This window comes from Mustela erminea, chromosome 1, assembly GCF_009829155.1.
Source record: "Mustela erminea isolate mMusErm1 chromosome 1, mMusErm1.Pri, whole genome shotgun sequence".
NCBI classification, from domain to species: domain Eukaryota; kingdom Metazoa; phylum Chordata; class Mammalia; order Carnivora; family Mustelidae; genus Mustela; species Mustela erminea.
The window spans coordinates 171,133,847-171,153,805 of record NC_045614.1 but is presented as its reverse complement, the minus strand read 5'-3'; the positions used below and the strand labels follow the sequence as shown (position 1 = coordinate 171,153,805).

The 19,959-nt window shown below is 33.0% G+C and overlaps 1 protein-coding gene and 1 pseudogene across 7 annotated transcripts in view; one reads left to right on the top strand and one right to left on the bottom strand.

Annotated features, from left to right (window-relative positions):
• Positions 1-19,959, bottom strand: part of SENP7 (SUMO specific peptidase 7) — a 164,055-nt gene that overhangs the window by 55,304 nt on the left and 88,792 nt on the right. For 3 of the 7 annotated variants that reach the window (XM_032350414.1, XM_032350432.1, XM_032350423.1), the window contains 3 exons: positions 18,033-18,230; positions 11,800-11,994; positions 1,311-1,426 (listed from right to left, as the gene is read on the bottom strand). In XM_032350414.1, coding sequence (XP_032206305.1) covers positions 1,311-1,426; positions 11,800-11,994; positions 18,033-18,230 — 509 coding nt within the window. Of the gene's footprint in view, positions 1-1,302; positions 1,427-11,799; positions 11,995-18,032; positions 18,231-19,959 lie in introns of those variants that run through there. The other 4 variants (XM_032350443.1, XM_032350454.1, XM_032350469.1 and 1 more) reach the window with 4 other exon arrangements.
• Positions 1,679-5,309, top strand: LOC116567728 (annotated as a pseudogene).

The following is a 19,959-nucleotide window of genomic DNA, read 5'->3' as shown; positions in this document are numbered from 1 at the left end:
ATACTGAAAGGTAGAAATCAGAAGCTTTTTATTCAACTATTCCTATTCTATCCAGGAAATCAGTAAAATGTAAGGGTTTACCAATGGTGTCTAGAAAGTACGTGAATGGAGACCGCTTGTCCAAATACTTTTTATTTGGTCATTAATGAGAATATTTTGGGGAAAAGTACAATTCATAAGAAAATAAATGTCTTTCATTATGTGTAGCTAGTGCTTAGTGACCAATTGAAAGATTACATCTACAGTTACAATGTTTTCTCTACATTGCCCTTGTAAGAGCTGAAGCTGGTTATCAGTCTAGTTTCTTTTTAAGATTTCCTCTTCTATGAAAAAAGGCTACTAGGGGCACCTGGGTGGCTCAGTGGGTTAAAGCCTCTGCCTTCAGCTCAGGTCATCGAGCCCTGCGTCAGGCTCTCTGCTCAGCAGGGAGTCTGCTTCCCCCACTCCCTGCCTGCCTCTCTGCCTACCTGTGATCTCTGTCTGTCAAATAAATAAATAAAATCTTTTTTTTTTAAAGGCTACTAAAAATTGTAAATAGCTGTGTTTCAAATAAAGTATAAAGAATTTTTGCATAGTGTCATTAAAAAAAAATCTTTTCTAGTGAATAATTTATAAAATCATTCAGAAAACAAAATATCTCAACTAGTTTCAAGTAATCAGTAATCCAAGAGACCCCTAAAGATGTTAGTTCCACATCTGACTAATGTAGTAAACTGTTTTGGTGCGAATTTTTGTAAAATTATTTTAAAATCTTAAAAGAAAGACAAAAAGGAGAAAAGAGGTCAGTTCATTAACCCTACATGCAAGGAGGCCTAAAAAGAATTTTCAGAAGTCTGGGATGTATTTACCTTTAAATTTGCTAATAGTGGCTTGTATTGGCATCCTCCTAGAGTTGAGAGAAATTCTAATGAATAAAGAATGTATGTCATAGGAGGATAGACAGTGGGAAGCTAAGAATAATAATCGAGTTAGCAGTGATATGAATTACCAGACATATCCATGTAAACAACACTTACAAATAGCTGAACTAACGTTCTAAGTGTATAGCTGTATATCCAGCCCCAACAATAACAACAAAAAGAAATAATATTCAAATTTAACTTATAGATTCAGTAAATAAATCTAGAAATGTATACCATAGTGTACAAATAACAAATTTAGCAATTTTCTTTGTGTTGCTAAATGTACCTCCCTCTACTTTCACAAATCCTTTAAATGTAAGATTAAATAAAGTTAGCCATAACTTAAAAATTATTAGAAATGCAAAAGATAAAAATTCAAATGAGAACAAATTTTCAAGGTTCACAAACCTTTAGGTTGAGCATCAGACATTACAAGAGAAATGCCATCGTCTCTTTGCTCTTCTTTAGGGTGTGAAGCCTGCTTTGCATAATTATTATCTACAGTCTTACTTGATTGGGAACCCCTGCAAAAGAAAATATTATATTCATCTCTTCTATATCCAAATGAATTAAGAAGCCAGTTGACTTATATTCAAGATAAAAATCCAGTTTTACAGGTTACATATACAGTCGCATATAGCGGCATATATAATCTGCACAGAAGAAAGAATATTGAACTAAGATTTGAGAAGTAAGTTCTCTTCCCTATTTTACCATTAAATTTTCCCTATTCTTTTGTGGGGAAAAAAAAATATGGACACCACAGGATTGGGCACATGCAAAATGAGCAAAAGAATGATACAGGTATTAAATACATCAAAGAGGTTTAAAAAGTAAAAATTCCATGAAGAGAAGTACATGATAAGCACCTCTATATGTAATCAAAAAATAACTCAAAGGGAATTGTTTATATGTTTCAAGCATGGTTCACATATTAAAAATTAAGTACAAAATAAAGTTTGGAGTAATAAATTTTACCCTCAGAAGGAATAATTTATATTATTAGGTACCCATTAAATATATAAAATAGAAGGTTGTATGAAAAACAAGTTTTGATATAATGAGCACAATATTACTATAAATGAAAACTTAATACAATATTAGTAAGAGATTTCAGCACCCCACTTTGAGCAATGGATAAATCATCCAGACCCAAAAAAAAAAAAAAAAAAAAACAAGAAAACGTTGGACTAAAACCATACATTGGACTAACTAGACTGAAAATGCTTCTATAGAACATGCCATCCAATAACACCAAAATATACAATTCTTCTCAAATGTATACAGAACATTCATAATCATATGATTATGAATTATTAATCATATGATATACCACAAAAAGTCTTAGCAAGTTTAATAAGATTGAAATCATACCAACTATCTTTAAGCACAAAAAAATATTAAACTAAAAATCAGTAACAGGAAAAAGCTAGAATATTCACAAATATATGTAGATTAAACAATATGCTCCTGAACAAGTTGTCAAAGAAAAAAGCAAAAAGGAGATCAAAAGATACCCTGAAGCAAATAAAAATTTAAGTACAACATATCAAAGTTTACTGAATACTGCAAAAAACAATTCTAAGAAGGAAATCTGTAGTGATAAATGCCTACATTAAGAAACAAAAACTCCAATAAACAACCTTGCTTTACACCTCATGAAACTAAAAAAAGAACTAAGGCCAAAGTTAGCAGAAAGAAGGAAATAAAGATCAGAGCAGAAATAAGAAAAACAATAGAAAAGATCAAAATTTCTTCTGTTAATTCTTGTTAATTTTGGGTGGCTTAAGTGGGTAAGCATCCAACTGTTGGTTTTAGCTCAGGTCATGATTTCATGGGTCATAGGATCAAGTCCCACACTGGGCTCCATGCTCAGTGGGGAATCTGTCTGAGATTCTCTCCCTTGCCGCCTCCCCCTCTTGAGCATACACTCTCTCTCAAAAAATAAATCTTTAAAAATACATATTAAAAAAAGAAGATCAACACAAGTAAAACCTAGTTTTTTGAAAAGATAAACAAAACTGCCACACATTCTAATTTCAAACTATATTACAAGGCTATAGTAATTAAAATAGTATGGTATGGCATATAAAGAGACTCACAGGTCAAAAAAACAGAATTGAGAGCCAGAAATAAATCCACACATACATGGCCAATTAATTTATGGCAAAGGAGACAAGAATATACAATAGGGAAAGGAGATTCTCTTCAATTAATAGCATTGAAAAAATAGTTACATGCAAAAGAATGAAACTGAACCCCCATCTTACACCATACATAAAAAAATGAACTAAAAATTTAAAACATTAAAACTGTAAGCCATCTAACTCCTAGAAGAAAACATGGGGGTAGGCTCATTAATATCAGTCTTGGCAATGATTTTTTGGAATTAATACCAAAACAAAGGTCATAAAAGCACAATGAACAAGTGAGACTACATCAAACTGAGTAAGGAATAGGCAAGGCTAGATAGGAAGAGACAAGAAGGGAACTCATGTCCGGGCTCACAGAAATCCCAGATGTGGAGAAATGTTACAGATGAGATATTAACCAAGGACAAGGGAACACATTCATTGTTCTAAACAGAGACAAAATAGGCTCATGATATTTACCAGTCCACCATGTTGGTTTAAATATAGACAAGATATTCTCATGAAACTTAGAAACCCACCATGTATTGACAAATTTACCAAGTTCCCTGGTTAGTTTTTTATAAAAGACTGGCCATAACAGCCCTCAGTGACAACCCATTCCAGATCCTTCTCCCTCTAGAGAGCTTTTTTCTTTCCTTTCTGTTCTCATCTTCACTTTATAAACCTTCACTTCACTTCACTCTTTTGTGTCCACAAGATTCATTCTTCTACTCTTTGATACAAGAACCTTGCAACCCTACAACAAAACCAAAAACTTCTGCTCAGCAAATGAACCCATCATCAAAATGAAAAGGCAATACATGGAATGGGAGAAAATATTTACAAACCATATATCTAATAAGGGGTTAATACCCAAAATATATAAAGGACTCCTACAACTCAATAGAAAACTTTCCATTAAAAAAACCAGGCAGAGGGGAGTGCCTGGGTAGCTCAGCTGGTTAAGTACCTGACTCTGGATCTCAGTTCAGGTCTTGATTTTGGGGTGCTGAGTTCAAGCCCCACTATGGGCTCTATGCTGGGCATGGAGCCTACTTTAAAAAAAAAAAATGAGCAGAGGAACTGAATAGACATTTTTCCAAAGACATACACATGGCCAACTGGAACATGAAAAGGAGTGTAACATCATTAATCACCAGAGAAATGTAAATTAAAACCACAATGAGATATCACCTCATATCCATCAGAATGATTATCAAAAAAACAAAACAAAACAAAAACAACAACAACAAAAAAGTGGTAACACACATTGCAAGAATGTAGAGAAAACAGAACCCCTGAGCACTCTTGATGGGAATGTGGGAATGTAAACTGGTGCAGATACTGTAGAAAATACTATGGAGTTCCTCAAAAATTCAAAAATAGAACAGCCATATGATCCAGCTATTCCACTTCTGGATATTTATGTTCAGAATCAAAATCATTATCTCAAAAAGATATATGCACCCCCATGTTCAGTGCAGCACTACTGCAATAGCCAAGACATGGAAACAACCTAAGTGTCCACTGACAGATAAATGAATGTCGAAAATATGATACATACACACAGGAATATTATTCAGCCACAAAAAAAGAGAAGTCCTGCCATTTGCAAGAACATGGATGGGACCTGAGGACATTATGCTAAGTGAAATAAGTCAGAAAGAGACAAATACTGTATGATCTCACTTATATGTGAGAACTCAAAAAAAAAAAAAAAACCACAGGGAGTGGCCAACAGCCTGCAGATCAACATACCTAAGTCTTATGTAACTACTGCAATAAATCCTTCATCCATGACTCTCCATCTGTCAGAAAAACATAGTACAATAGTAGGAAACACAAAGAGAATAAAAAAACTACCAGACATGGATGGACGAGCTCAGAACCAGATCAACAAAAAACTCCTACATTTCAACTGCTACAATATTTAAACTGCTACATTTCAGGATACCTGATACTCCTACATTTCAACTGCTACAATATTTAAACTGCTACATTTCAGGATTCCTTGCTCTTCCTCCTGCAAAAACAATGATCCTAGTCTCCCTTCTCCCTAGTCTCCTTGCCCTCCTCACCCTGGTATGATGCCAACACCCAATGGGGGGACCCTCCCATGCCAATGATGGACCCTCATCCTCCTGGGATGATGCCAGTGTACCTGCTTCTGGAATGAGGCCACCTCTGGGAAGCCACATTCCCATGATGCCTGGGCCCTCCTATGCATCCCATGATGGTGCCCACTTGGTCAGGAATGACTCAAACAGACAGATAAGGAGAGATGGGAACCTCTTTATATCTATTTTATGTTACTTGTTCTACTTCACCAGAAGATCATGGTATTGTGACTTTGGGTGTTTTCTAACAGCAAGACAAGAAAGACTTGCTCCCCCTTCCTATCAAAGAGAATAGTTTTTGCAGGGGAGTTAGTAGGAGGAAAAAAAAAAGTAGTTTTCATTTGTATTGTGAAATGTGAAAATAAAATTGTCAACTCTTTAGTTAAAAAAAAACACTTAAATACAGTCAACAGATTGGTAATTGCAGAGGATGGGGAGGTTGGAGAGAAGTGGGTGCAAATGGATGAAGGTGGTAAGAAGGTACAAGTTTCTAGTTGTAAGGCAAGTGCTAGAGTATAATGTACATGCAATATGGTGACTATAAGAATAGGGCATTGTACATTTGAATGTTGCTAAGACATTAGACCTTAGAAGTTGTCATTACAAGAAAAAAGTAACTATACAAGCTGATGTTAATTAGATTTACAATGTTAATTATTTCACAATACAGACATATATCAAATCGCTATGTTGTACACCTAAAGCTAACACAATGTTTTGTCAATGATATGTCAACAAAATTAATTTTTTAAAATAAATTGATAGAAACCATTGGGAAAACAATTTAGTACTAATTAAAATAGCCAAAAAATGAATGAAATCTTTACACAAAATACTTTCACTCACAGTAGTTTTTAATAAAACTCATGGCAGTAGAAAAATCTGTGAAATAAAAAACTATATAAAATTATTAACTATATCATTTTCTAATAATGAAATATATTATATAATAATTGCTGCATTTAAAAAAAAAATCAGGTACCAAGAATAAATCTAGTATCCCTGTACAGTAAACTATAAAACATACAAATGACCACAGGAGAATTGTGGAGTAGGAAGCACCTACCATCTTGCCACCTAGACAATGGCCACACTGGTAGAATCTGACTGATATAACTGTTTTGGTTTTCCGGAGTTTATTGAAAGCTGCAACTACTAGTCAAGAGGATCAACAGTAAATTGCAGTTAATTTCAGTCAATCTGAGCTGCAAAGTTAGTAGCAGTGATCCAGTCACCTACCACTAGGAACAAAGCAAGCAGCAAAGCCCAAGTTCCTAAAATAGGCTGCACAGCTTACAATTACCAAGGTAAGCAAGAAGGACCTTATTCTCCAAATACCGAGAATCTGTATTCTCATTAACGATGGCGGTTTCTGCTCATGGATGAGGAGACATAGAGAAAGGCAGCCATTGTTGCAACAACCACCACCAATGTTACAACACATTTCCCATATAGCTAAGAGCACTTCCGGGAAACTTAAAGGGTTAGCACCTATTTTGTTTTATCTGTACCTCCTTTATTTTTCCCATTTTCTCCTTTTGGGAACCAAATTTTTAAGGATTGCTGTATTATAAAATAATCACATATACAAAGGAATTCAAAAAGTCACAAAAATACTAGGGAAAGGCATAAACTCAGAAAAGACCTGGGAAGATTTTATGTTTACATATCAAGCTGATGTGTGGGAACAGAGATAATGAAAAACAGCAATTAAAAAAAAAAAGAAGGAAAAAAGGGAAGAAAAAAAAACAGCAAACCCTTGGGAAGGGGAAGAATCTGATTTCCTGACTTACTATATTATAAGATTCAACAAACAAACAAACAAACATACCACAAGGCATATAAACAAACAGGAAACCATGGGATGATTCAAAGAGAAAAAAAACAAAAAAACAAAAGAACATGTCCCTGGGGGAAAAAAATCCAGAAAGCAGACTCAATAGACAAAGACATTATAACAACCATCTTAAAGCTTCTCAAAAAGCTAAAAGTCTTGTACAAAGTCAAAAAAGTGATCTATGAATAAATGGAAATATTAAAAGATGAAATATATTAATAAACCAAAAGGAAATTCTGGAACTAAAAAGTATAATAACTAAAATGAAAAACTCATGGGGCACCTGGCTGGGTCAGTTGGGAAAACATGCAACTCTTGATTTTGGGGTCATGAGTTCAAGCCCATGTTGGCTATAGAGATTACTTAAACTTTAAAATAAATAAATAAAATGAAAAATTCATTAAGAGACTCAAAAGCAGATTTGAGCAGGCAGAAGAAATAGTCCCTGGATTTAAGGAAAGGGAAAAGAAATAAAGATAACTTGAAGATATGATCATAGAAATTATCAAATCTGAGGGACAAAAAAATTTGAGAAAAGTCAACAGAGCCTAAGGGACCTGTGGGACACCAACAAGTAGACCAATATATGCAACACTGGTAACTCAGAGGGAGAAAAAATAAAGGAGCAGAGAAATTACTAAAATAAATAATCACCAAAAAATTTTCCAAATTTGATGAAAGACGTGAATACAAACATCCAAGAAGTCCGAGGGACTACAAGCAGAATAAACTCAATGAGACCTGTACCAAGAAACATTAATGATCAAGTTGGCAGAAGATACAGGCAAAGGGAGAATCTTGAAGGTATCAAGAGAGAAGGAACTCCTCATATAACAGCGATACTCCATGCGCTCTCTCATCAGTAACCATGATGGCCAGAAAGCATGGGCATATTAAAGTACTGAAGGAGATAAGTGTCAAGCAGAAATCCTGTATCTGGCAAAACTATTCTTCTTCTTCTTCTTCCTTAAGTTATAAAGTTAGGTTGATGATTTGAGATATTTCTTCTTTTTTTAATGCAAGCATCTACAGCTATATATTTTTCCTTTGGCATTGCTTTTGCTGCATCCCATGTTTTTATTTTCTTTCATTCCTAAGCATTTTTTAATTTCCTTGTGATTTATTCTTAGACCGACTGGTTGCTTTAGGTGTGTTTATTTCCACCAATTTTTGAGTCTTCCAGTTTTCCTTCCATTAATGATTTCTAACTTCATGCCATATAGTCAGAGAAGAATGGGAGAAAATATTTGAAAATCATATTTCTGGTAAGATATTAATATTTGGCATGTAGAGAGAACTACTAAAACTCAAAAGTAAAACATAACGTGATTCATTAAAGGGCAAAGGACTTGAACAGACATTTCTTCAAAGAAGATACATGAATGGCCAATAAGCACATGAAAAGATGTTCAGCATCACCAATCATTACAAAATCCATATCAAAACCACAATGAGATATCACATCACACCCATTAGGATGGCTATTACATAAAAAAGAGAAGAATGAGTTTTAATGAGGATGTGGAAAAACTGGGACCCTTTGCACTGCTAATGCAATGTAAAATGGTATGGCTGCTATAGAAAACAGCACAGTGGTTCCTAAAAAGATTACTATTAGAATTACCATATGATCCAAAAATTCCACGTTTGTGTAGATATGCAAAAGAACTGAAAGTAGAGGTAGAGACACTTGTACACCAATGTTTATAACAGTGTTAGTCACAATAGCCAAAAGGTGAAAGCAACCCAACCCCCCAAAGAAATTTATACCAGATTCCAGAAAAAAAAGGAATCAGAACTTCAATTAGGAAAATAACCTCTAGGCGGTTGTTCTGAATCTGATATCTCATATAAATCACCACAAATTAAAATACCACCTAACTAACTAACCTATTTCTATACTTGAGACTGAAGAGGTCTTTCCAAGGATAAACTAACATATTCTACACAATAAAATTTTAAATTTATAAACTACAGAAGATACTATGATCAAAGTAAAATTGATAAATAGGAAACTTCAAGAGATTTTTACAATGTGTTATATAACAGAGTTAATAACTTTATTTTTTTTTTTTTAAGATTTTATTTATTTATTTGCCAGAGACAGAGGGAGAGAGCGAGCGAGCGAGCACAGGCAGACACAGAGGCAGGCAGAGGCAGAGGGAGAAGCAGGCTCCCCGCCGAGCAAGGAGCCCGATGTGGGACTCGATCCCAGGATCCTGGGATCATGACCTGAGCCGAAGGCAGCTGCTTAACCAACTGAGCCACCCAGGCGTCCCAGAGTTAATAACTTTAATAAGTTCTTTAATAAGTTCTTACAAGTCAATAAGAAACAGATGGAACACCCCAATACATACAAAGACTAAGCAAAAACTCACATAAAATAGAAAATCCATCTTCACTAAAAATAAAAAATGACTGAAATGAAAGCAATTTCATATGAACAGTTATATTTATTTTTGCCAACAGGTTATCAAAAAAACTTTTCAATGATAACACTTAATTCTGGTTAGAATATTAAAAAATGACAATATAAGAATTTATAAAAAATTTTTCATATGTTTATAAAAAATAAAAAATTTTTAAGAAATTATAAATCAAGAGAAAAAAGGAAATTAAAAGAAAAAAAAGAGAAGAGAAAAAAAGAATTTATAAAAAATTTTTTAAAAAGAGTTTATAAAAATAAATACACAAACTTACTGTGGCAATGCTAAACAAATAAAAAATGAAAAATATCTGAATGCCCATTCATAAGGAAGCACATATTTATAAAAGTAGATACATCTCTATGTATTGATTGGCAAACTACCAAATTACAAGAGAAAAGCAAATTTTCTCATTTACTCTCCAGCATTCCTAGACATTATCATGTTATTTTACAAATGAGGTAAAACTGAGGCATAGAGAAAGAAGTTAAGCAAATAGATTGAGATAAAATTCAACACCATACTATATACATTGTACAGGTATATCATTTACCACAGTGTAATATCATAATAAACAGGTAATAAATATTAGTTAAAAGTTTTTAAAAGAGTAATAGAAAGTTTAATAAATAATATGTATTTTCAAATAATAAGTTGCTATCTAGAAAAAATAAACATGCTACTTCAAAGAGACCATTTTAATTCAGATTTCCTTTTCAGCCTTGGTGTTTTCTAACTATTCCTTTATTTTTGGCATAAAACACAGTATTTTTTTCCTGCATAAATTCCATTCAAGTTGTCATTATAGTCAACAATAACAGTTGTGAACACTAAAGATAGGCTAAGATTAAAATAAGATCTTTAGCCTTCACAAAACATTTTTCCTCAGGTTTCATCGAGGGCATAAGTGCTAGATTTTCAGAGAAGACTTCCTCATTTTCAGTCATAGCTCCCATTCTCCTACCCACCAATTTTTAGTTGTTAATTGACACTATATCTCTGTAACGAAGAGTTGGCATATTTACTACATTCTTCGCAATAATGGCAATAACAATAATGTGAGAATATCATGTCTCCTCAGAAGATCTAAATTCATATTTCTTCTTCCTGATTCTAAGATAGGCAGGCAGGGAGGAGGCTGGCTGCAAGAGTCCCATCCTTGAGCATACCCTGTGTTCATGCTATATTCAGTTTAAATCAGGCACATATACTAAAGTCATGGTACAGCCATATTTGCAATTTATTTCCATGGTTTAAGGAATATAATACTCCTCCTTAAGCCAAACGGTAATACTAGGGTGGCTGTGACAACTGCCTTGGCAGCACTGGTAATAGTAACAGGGGTGAGAGTGATCTCGGAATCCCATACTGGCATCCTCACCATAGAGGACTTCAGGAGCATCAACTACAGCACCAGTAATGGTACTTTTGATAGTACCATCAATAAGAGAAACACAAAAATAATGACCACCATTTATTAATCACTTACTAAGTTTTTGGCATAATATTAAGAACTTTACATAGTTAGCTCCTTAAATCTGCACAATAATCTTATAAGATTTGTTACTACCCCTGTTTTAAAGATAAAATAAGTGACTTGCCCAAGGTAAATCAGCACGTTTGCAATACTGCTAAGATCTGAATCCAGATGTCTGGCTCCAAATTCTATGCCTATTCTAAATGTAACAATCAAAAAAACTACCACCAAGAGAATGAATTTTCAGAGCCCACATCAAAAAATAAAAAATAATAAATAAATAAATAAATAAATAAATAAATAAATAAATAAATAAAACAAAAGCAACTTCAGATTTCCATTTCTCTTACTGGCTCAGTAAGCTACAGTTGTTAGTAGAATTTAGCTATCTCAAACCATTTTTTGAGGAATTCATTCAGCCATTCACTCAACAAATAGTTCCTGAGTACTAAGTGCCAATTCTAGAAACTTGACAGTTCTAGAATCTTGACATAAACATGGTGAATACAGTAAGATGGAGAGAGACAGACAAATGGATGGACAGACTGACAGACGGCCAGATAGACAAATAGCACAGAGGTGGAAGAGGAACAGAAAACTGTCAGAGGAATAGATTTCAGTTATATCAAATAAATTAAAATACCAAAATAGGTAACTCAATTTTCATTAAAAGTCTGCATCTATTTTCCCAAAACACAAGTACAGTATATTGTACTTTTTTGAAACTGATTATTAGCCACAGACTGCTGGTTCCAACAGCCATCTCAAGCCACCTGGGGACAAAAGTCATACTAGCCACCAGAGCACATTTGCCTCACTTTTCACAATAACACATCTATGGGGGAAGAATAGAGGCTCATTAGAATAAATATAATATTTATTTTAAGTAAAGTTATCACTAAACATACCTTTCAGTTAAAAAGGAGTTCTTGTGAGGATTTAGATTTTGACAAGATTCTAGGCTGTCATCAGATGATGAAGAAAGCTGCTCTGATTGCAAGTTGTCTGTATCACCCAAACTGGCCTCAGTTACAGATGAGGTCTTTATGTATTTTCTTCCTAACTCCGTTCCCAGGACATTCGTCAATATAACTCTGGGTATCCTGTCACACAAAATAACAAACACTGTACTGTACTGAAGTTTGCAGTAAAAAAAAAAAAAAAAGTATTCTAGGAAGTTGACTATTCAAACATTTTCATCTTAGCACAAGCTATTAGAACTATATCACTCTAGAAATCAACCCATAAATACACTGTATGAACACATCTTTTTATATTTCTAGAACTACTTGTGTCTTACAAATTGACACAGATTAGCCTGCCACAATAATGGCTTCACTGTACTAATGGATGCTATTGGGGTGCTTAAAATTTTAACCAATTTTTCTCAAAAATTCTTTCTCTTTTCCAGTATTTATAAAAAAGAGACTACTACAAACAAATTCAAGAAATCTTTATTCTTCTCATTCAACAGAAAGTCCTTGATAAATAATACATATTAGTAATTGGCAAATGAGAAATGCTAAATCTAACGGGAAATAAATCATTCAGAATGCATCAATGGTAATGATAGATTCCATAAGTGAAACTGCACACATACCGGTGGTAATATATATGCTTTATTTAACAGCACCAAGGGAAGAGCCAATAAATCAAATGTCTAGAAAATTAAAGGATATTTTTTAAAGCTCCAAACTTTTTAAAATTGGTGGGGTTCACATCGAATGTACTATATCAAAGCCTGGTATCTTCTTAAACAGAAGAGGATAAATATAATCTTTTCTTGGTTAGCCAATAGTTATTATGTAACAACTGATACACTTCGCCACACCACAATTATGCCCTAAAGCAATTATTTCGCCCTGAACTGACCAACCCAAACCAAATTACTGGGATGTTTTTGTTCTTGTTACTGCATTTTTTTTTTAAGTTTTCTTATCTCCTCTTTACCAGATATTCTCCTTGACTGTTATCAATATGTCACTTGCAGCACTTTACTGACCCTTTATGAGAAACAATAGAAAACACTTAGAAAGGGCCTGAGTATTTCTGTTTAAATGAAATGTGAGCTTCCCTGTACTCTGTCATATTTGCTGTAGTGCCTAGAGGTTTTTTCACTTATTTTTACGACATAGAAACATTATGTTCTTTTCACACTATGCTCCAGACAGCATGGAATTTCAGATCTTAGGAAAACTTTAAAATAATTTGAGTCTGCTCTTTATTTTAAACAGGTGGAACTCAAAGCTCAGAAAAGTTAAATGGCTGAAGGTATAACTCTTCCTAGTAGAAGAACCTGGGCCTATTATCTTTTGGTTTCTTTATTTTATTCCATTACACGTATCCTTAATACTAAGTTGCCAAAGGATCCAGTTAACTGGGCTTTTCTATAGATACTGCAGGAAATCTTTGAAAGTATGCATTTCTAGCACAATCTCCACAAAAAAAGTACTGCAATGATTAAGTAGTATATATGAAGTAAAAGCAAAATGTAGTCATAAATACAACTCCCTAAACTAAGAGTTTGACTGAAGAAAGAAGGGGAAGAAAATCTGTTATCTAGTACAAACACTAATTATGAGGGAGGGAAGGCAGAGATAGTTTTCTACTTCTCATATGATTTAAATCTCTAAGGATACTAGTTATTACTATCTGCTTTGTGTATTTGATGCCTGACAGAAACCTCCTTAAAATCCTCAATGTGATGTGGGAATGGAGGCAATATAGAACCAGCAAGGAGTCTCGAGATTTTTTTCATCTTACCTCACACTAGAAATTGCTATGAAATAAATCACTAAAAAAACTTCAACTATAGTTTAATGAAAACTCATCTGTGTTTCTCAGTAGTTTAAGGAAAATACAGAAATATTAGCACAGATAATTTTACTCAGGTTAGAACTCTTTCCAAATAAATACCTTAATGCAAATAAATTTTACTTATTTTTAGGATATGAGAGAATCTGATATATTGATAACTTATTTTAAGAATTGATAACACACTCTTTTTACAGTCCCCTATCACTACTGAATTCTAAAATATGGCTTATAATAAAAATAATCTAAAAACTGTAGTATTTCAGTAAATAGAAAATTCAGGGCACATAAGGAGATAAATCAAAGAAATGTCAGCTCTCAGTTAGCATCTCTGTTTAAATGCCTGACTGTAACATGTTTAAGTATGTTTTAAAATGCTGAGTCCCTAAAAAGAGCTCTCTCTCCAAAAAGGAGAGATGGAGTCCATAAAAGATTACTTTATACAAAGTGTTGAAGAGAATAATCAGCAAAAAAAGTACAAATACCAGCAAGCAAATGGTAAATTTTAAAGATCAGAATTCTCTTATCAGTAATAAATGATCACCATATTCTTACACAGTTTATTTTGCCACTAGATTTAAAGAAAGCAAAAAGCAAAGAAAATATGAAAAAAGAACTCTGGAGGATAAACAAGACCTTTAAGTTAAACAAACAGATTAAAGTCTTTCCTAAAAGAGAAAAATATCAAAATTTAACCCAAAAGCCATCTGAAAAGATAATACACCAAGACTGCAGTAGAACCTGCATCTCTAAAGCACAAGCACCCTAGGGGGCCTTTTAAGTTATTAGAAGGTTTAAGGCACTATCTCAGCAGCAGTATATCTTTCAATAAGATAGCACTCTATTACAATGTAAACAAAATGTCACAAGAAAAAAATTAAAGATAAGTAGAATATTTAAAGGTCAATAATTTAGATATCATTTTAAAATGTAATAAAATCTAATTCCTGTGTTACTTATGAAAAAAGTTAAATTTCAGAAGAGTAAAAAGCACTGAGGTACAGGAATTAAGACCAATGACTCTAGAGTCAGACAAAAACAGGTCCACGTTCTGATTTCAGCACATAATAATACACCTTAGTCAAGTTTTTACCATAATTTTTCCTCTTAGCATTGACATTCTCATCTCTAAAATTAAGAGAAAATCTATCTTACAAAGTTGTTAAGATGAAATGAAATATTAGATGTAAAGCAGTTAGTATGGCACACAGTAAGTATATAGTACAAGGAAACTCACTTTAATTTTCCTATTACTGAAGTCCTCCTAAAAAGTCATAAACTATTCTTTCAAATGGTGCTTAATTGTCCTAATTTATCATACTCTGCAATCTTGATGAAAACGTTAGAAAAGTATATAACTAAATAGTTAGCAATGCCTATAGCACACCAAGATTTTCATAACACACAGCCATAGCACAAACATCTTTCATCAACTATTTGCAACTCACGTAATTTGGGTATCTTGAAGAAACAGAACTCTGTGAGAGCCTTACAGAATACAAATCTATATACTGATGTCTAAGTTCATAATACCTAAACTATCTTTGATATAGAACTATATAAGTTAGGACTGCCATAGAAATTTCATGGCTAGTCAGAATTTCAAAAGATTCTTAATTTTCACAAGAAATATATAAAGGTATATACTTTATCTTTCATACTAAGTCAATATGGAAGAAAGGACTAAAAAATGGTCATTTCACAGTCTATCCAATTTTTTTCTTCAGTATGTAAGTAGTAACAGTAAGTAAAATAAAATTACATTTATTTAAGTTGATTTACTAATATTATGAAATCATATTTCAAAATATAATATGCTAAACCAAAGCAGAAACAAATTTTGTAATGCAGTGAGATGAAGCATAAAGTATACTGGCCTGAGAATTAATGCCATTTATTGATTGTTTCTCTGCATGGTTATTTTCTCTGATTCTTAATTTTTTAAGTTATAAATTGTGGAGTCCTTACCTGCGTAAGTAGCAAGATATGTAAGATTCAAATAATTTAATAAATGAGAAAAGTTGGTAAGAGCTATTAATATAAACATGTTAAAAGCAAATTTTTAAAGAGATGCAACCTTTTTTGAACGACAACATAATTATATCTGGTAAGAAAACTATAATATAGCAAGCAAAAAAATTATAATACTAATTTAGTTTTCATTTTGTTGTCACTTAGATGAATACCTTTCAAAAACTGTATTATGTAACATTTTAATAAGGTTCTTATAAATCCACTCTTAGATGATACAATTCAAAATGTATTACGTTTCTTAAGCTATGTAGAGAAAACAATTTTAACTGCTGAATATTTCTTAAAAGTGATTCATAGATATTCTAAATTTGCTCTTTTCTTTTACTAAGCTAAATTTTAAATGAATAAATTATCACTCAACTAATACCAGCTTAAAGAAAACTTAAGGTGATAGGAATACTACAGTATCCAAAAAATCTTACCATCACAATATCTAAATTATGTATTCTCTTAAAACTTCAAACATGTAGATATAAGAGAAAAATTAATAAATATAATTAGGGATAGTCCAAGAACTGGAACCTAACTTTTCTTAATGGAATAGGGGTATATGTCCTGACATAAAAGGCAACATAACCATTTTAGATCCTAAAATACAAATAAAATTTCTTTAAAAAATGTTATTTTGGTGTGACTGAATAATATTGGTTTACTTAATAGCTGAACTTTAAGATGAAATTAAAAACCAAAAATAAACTTTCCTCTGTTTCATCTCTCTGAAATAATGAAATTCTAGCTAAGTAAACATGAAAATAAGACAAAAAGCATCACGTCAAGGTTAAGCAACAACTGAAGAAAAGAATAAGTCTCCTATTCCACACAGCAAGTCCTATACAGAAAATGTTACCCAAACCCATTACTCAATATAAATATAAGGGTGATAAGTGCTATGATATATGACCAGGCTGCTTAACAAGACAAAAAAAAAAAAAAAAAACCGGATTAAACACAAATTAGGGTGTGGAATCAAGGACACTGTCCCAAAAAGATGGCATATGAGTTCAATGTTAAAGACTAAAAGATGTCAGTAAAAGGGAAAAGGAGAATTGTTTCCAAAATAAGAGAACAAACAGCATGAACTCAGAGGTATAAAACAGGACTATACATTCATTGAGCTACCACTAGTTCCCTAGAGATTAAAGCTCAGTTATGAATATGGAGCAGACAGACACAAAGCTAGAGATAGGCAAAGGTGAGATCATTAAGGACCTTGTATGCTAAGCTAAGGAGTTTGAGCTTTATCCTGATGGTTATGTTGAGCCACAGATGGATAGATGTTAAACTACAGAACAGAAAGTAACATCTGCCTTTGAGAATGAGTAACTTAGCAACAATATAGAGAAATAATAATCAAGAACACCAAACACAGGAAGCCCAATACTGTCATAGTAATAAAGGCACAAAATTATCAGGGCTTGACTGGGGCAGTGGCAATAAAAATGGAGAAGAGATCATTTCAAGACATATTTAGGAAGCAAAAACAACTACACATGAAAAATGACTAGCTATAAAGGATACGAAAGAAAAAAATAAATAAAGGATAAGAAAGAAAGAGGTGTCATATACTCAGACAGGGGATACAGAAATAGGAATAAGTCTAAGAAGAAAGATAACACATTCATTCAAACTCCATATACTCCATATACAATTCCTTTAAAAAGTATGAAACAAAACTGGTCTTATTTTATAAATTAAACTGTACACATATCATTAAAAATCTGGGGGTAATATTTCAATATCACCTCCTTTCCATAAAAATGCATGTAAAATACAAGAAAGCTCACAAAGTCAAAAGTGGTAAAGACTCAGATTAATATTTAATAGGTATGCTAAAGATAAAGAAAATAAAAACTGAACTATTAATTCTGTAAACTCTGTTAAAACAAAAATAGATAAATATATATACCTTCATTTTCTCCATCTTTAGCATACCTTTCACATGTTATTTTATCTAGGTCCTTTATCTATCTATCTATCTATCTATGTATCTTCATTTTATATCATAAATGAATCTCTAAAAACATGTATATGTGAATCAAATTATAAAGTAAGTTAAATGTACTAAAGATACTTGGCTTTAAAAATAATTTTATGTCAACTTAATGAAGTGTAAAACTATCATTAATTTTGTAAAGTAGATTGTCAGCTTTAAGATTTGCTTTCAAGTGGGGTACACCTGTATATGCAGATCTTCTTAAAAATCATTCCCAACAATCTTAACAATTTTAAGATTATTGGACTCCTACTATTTCAAATGTGGTAGGTTGAACAAAATCAATACTGAACAACATACCTTTTAGATAAATTAAGGCTTTGGTGAAGAAGTTCTAATTTTTGACATGTCTCTAGGCTGTCAACAGATGTCGAAGGCAATGAGTCTGATTGCACCTTGTTGGCATCACATAAATTAGCATCGTTTCTAGGTAGGGTCTTTCTGAATTTTCGTCCTAAATCCGTCCATAGGACATTCGTCAACACAACTTTGAGTTGCCTGTTACACACATAAATAATTAATACATAAAGTACTAAACATTGTATAATACATGAAGTAATCACAAATTATACCAAAAGAAAACCTCCAAAAGTTCTCAATTTCAGTTCTTCAGTCAATTAACTAGAGTAATAAATAGGTAAAATATGTGCTTAACCATTCTCAAATATATATTAATAAGTCTATTTACTTTTACTGGACTTTTCTTCATAATTCTCTCTGGTATACTACAAGTGTGGCCACACACACATACATATAGCTGTTGGAATCCATGATAACCCATCTGCGCCTATTTATACTTTTAGTGAAACAACAATACACATACGCATAACTCACAAGAGGCAACCACTTCCTGCACTATAGTTGTGTTTTTAGTATTTGTTGATTAGGAAAGCATTATTAAAAGAAAGGCATTATTAAAAGTAAAGGTAAGAGGCACCTAGATGGCTCAGTCTGTTAAGCATCTGACTCTTGATTTTGCCTCAGGTCATGATCTCAGGGTTGTGGAATCAACCCCACATGGGGCTCCTCATTCAGTGAGAGTCTGTTTGAGATTCTGGCACTCTCCCTCTGCCCCTCACCCTGCTCTCATGCGCTCACACTCTCTCTCTAAAAATAAATGAAATCTCTAAAACTAAAGGTGAAATACTACATCGTCTATAGTCTTAAGTCTACATAGTCTTATGTCTTCATAGTCTTAAGATACAAGCTTAATTTTACCTTATTTCAACAAATAAGTCAATTTAAAACATTTGCTTTTACTGTACCTATACCCTTTTCAAAGGTATAACTGATAAATGCAAGGAGCTTCAGCTTTTTGCCTCATTACATTTTAGCCATTACTCCATTCAATATATCTTTTGCTGATAATAAGAGAATAGTTCTTGCAGTAGTGTGGACAGGCTACCAAATGGACTCAAAACAACATCAAATGAGAAATGTCTGAAAGCGGGCGTTGGGGTGGCTCAGTTGGTTGGGCATCTGCCTTCAGTTCAGGTCATGATCCCGGATCCTCAGATAGAGCCCCACATCAGGCTCCTGAGCAGGAAGCCTGCTTCTCCCTTTCCCTCTGCCTGCCACTCCACCTGCTTGTGTACTCTCTCTCTCTCTCTCTCTCTGTCAAATTAATAAAACCTTAAAAAAAAAAAAAAGAAAGAAATGTCTAAGAGAATTGGAAATGTTTAATCATAAGAGTGTCTATTCTATTCCCCAGAACCCATTTTAGGCATTGTTTCTTTAACAAATGTAAGAATATTAAAAAACTGAAGTGCCTGGCTGGCTCAGCTAGTGGGATATGTGACATGATCTTGGGGTTGTAAGTCTGAGGACCACTGAGTGTAGAGATTACTTAAAAATCATTAAAAATAACAATAATAATAATAATAATATTAAGAAACAAAGCAAAGTGCTCATATATTTTAAAGATAAAACAGATCTTGGGGTGCCTGGCTGGCTCAGTTGGTAAAGCATGTGATTCCCAACTTTGGGGTCATGAGTTCAAGTCCCACACTGGGCCTAGAGTTTACTTAAAAAAAATAAATAAAAGATAAACTAGGTTTCAAAGAGATCACTTGTTTGTAGCTGCCACTTTGGGCTATCTTCAGACCATTTGGAAGACCAGTATAAATTTTCAGGGAAACCTTCATAGAATGCACTGAAACTCCAAATATTTTGAGTTAAAAAAAATTGTTTTCTAATCTACAAGTTTTAGAATTATCATTAAATAATA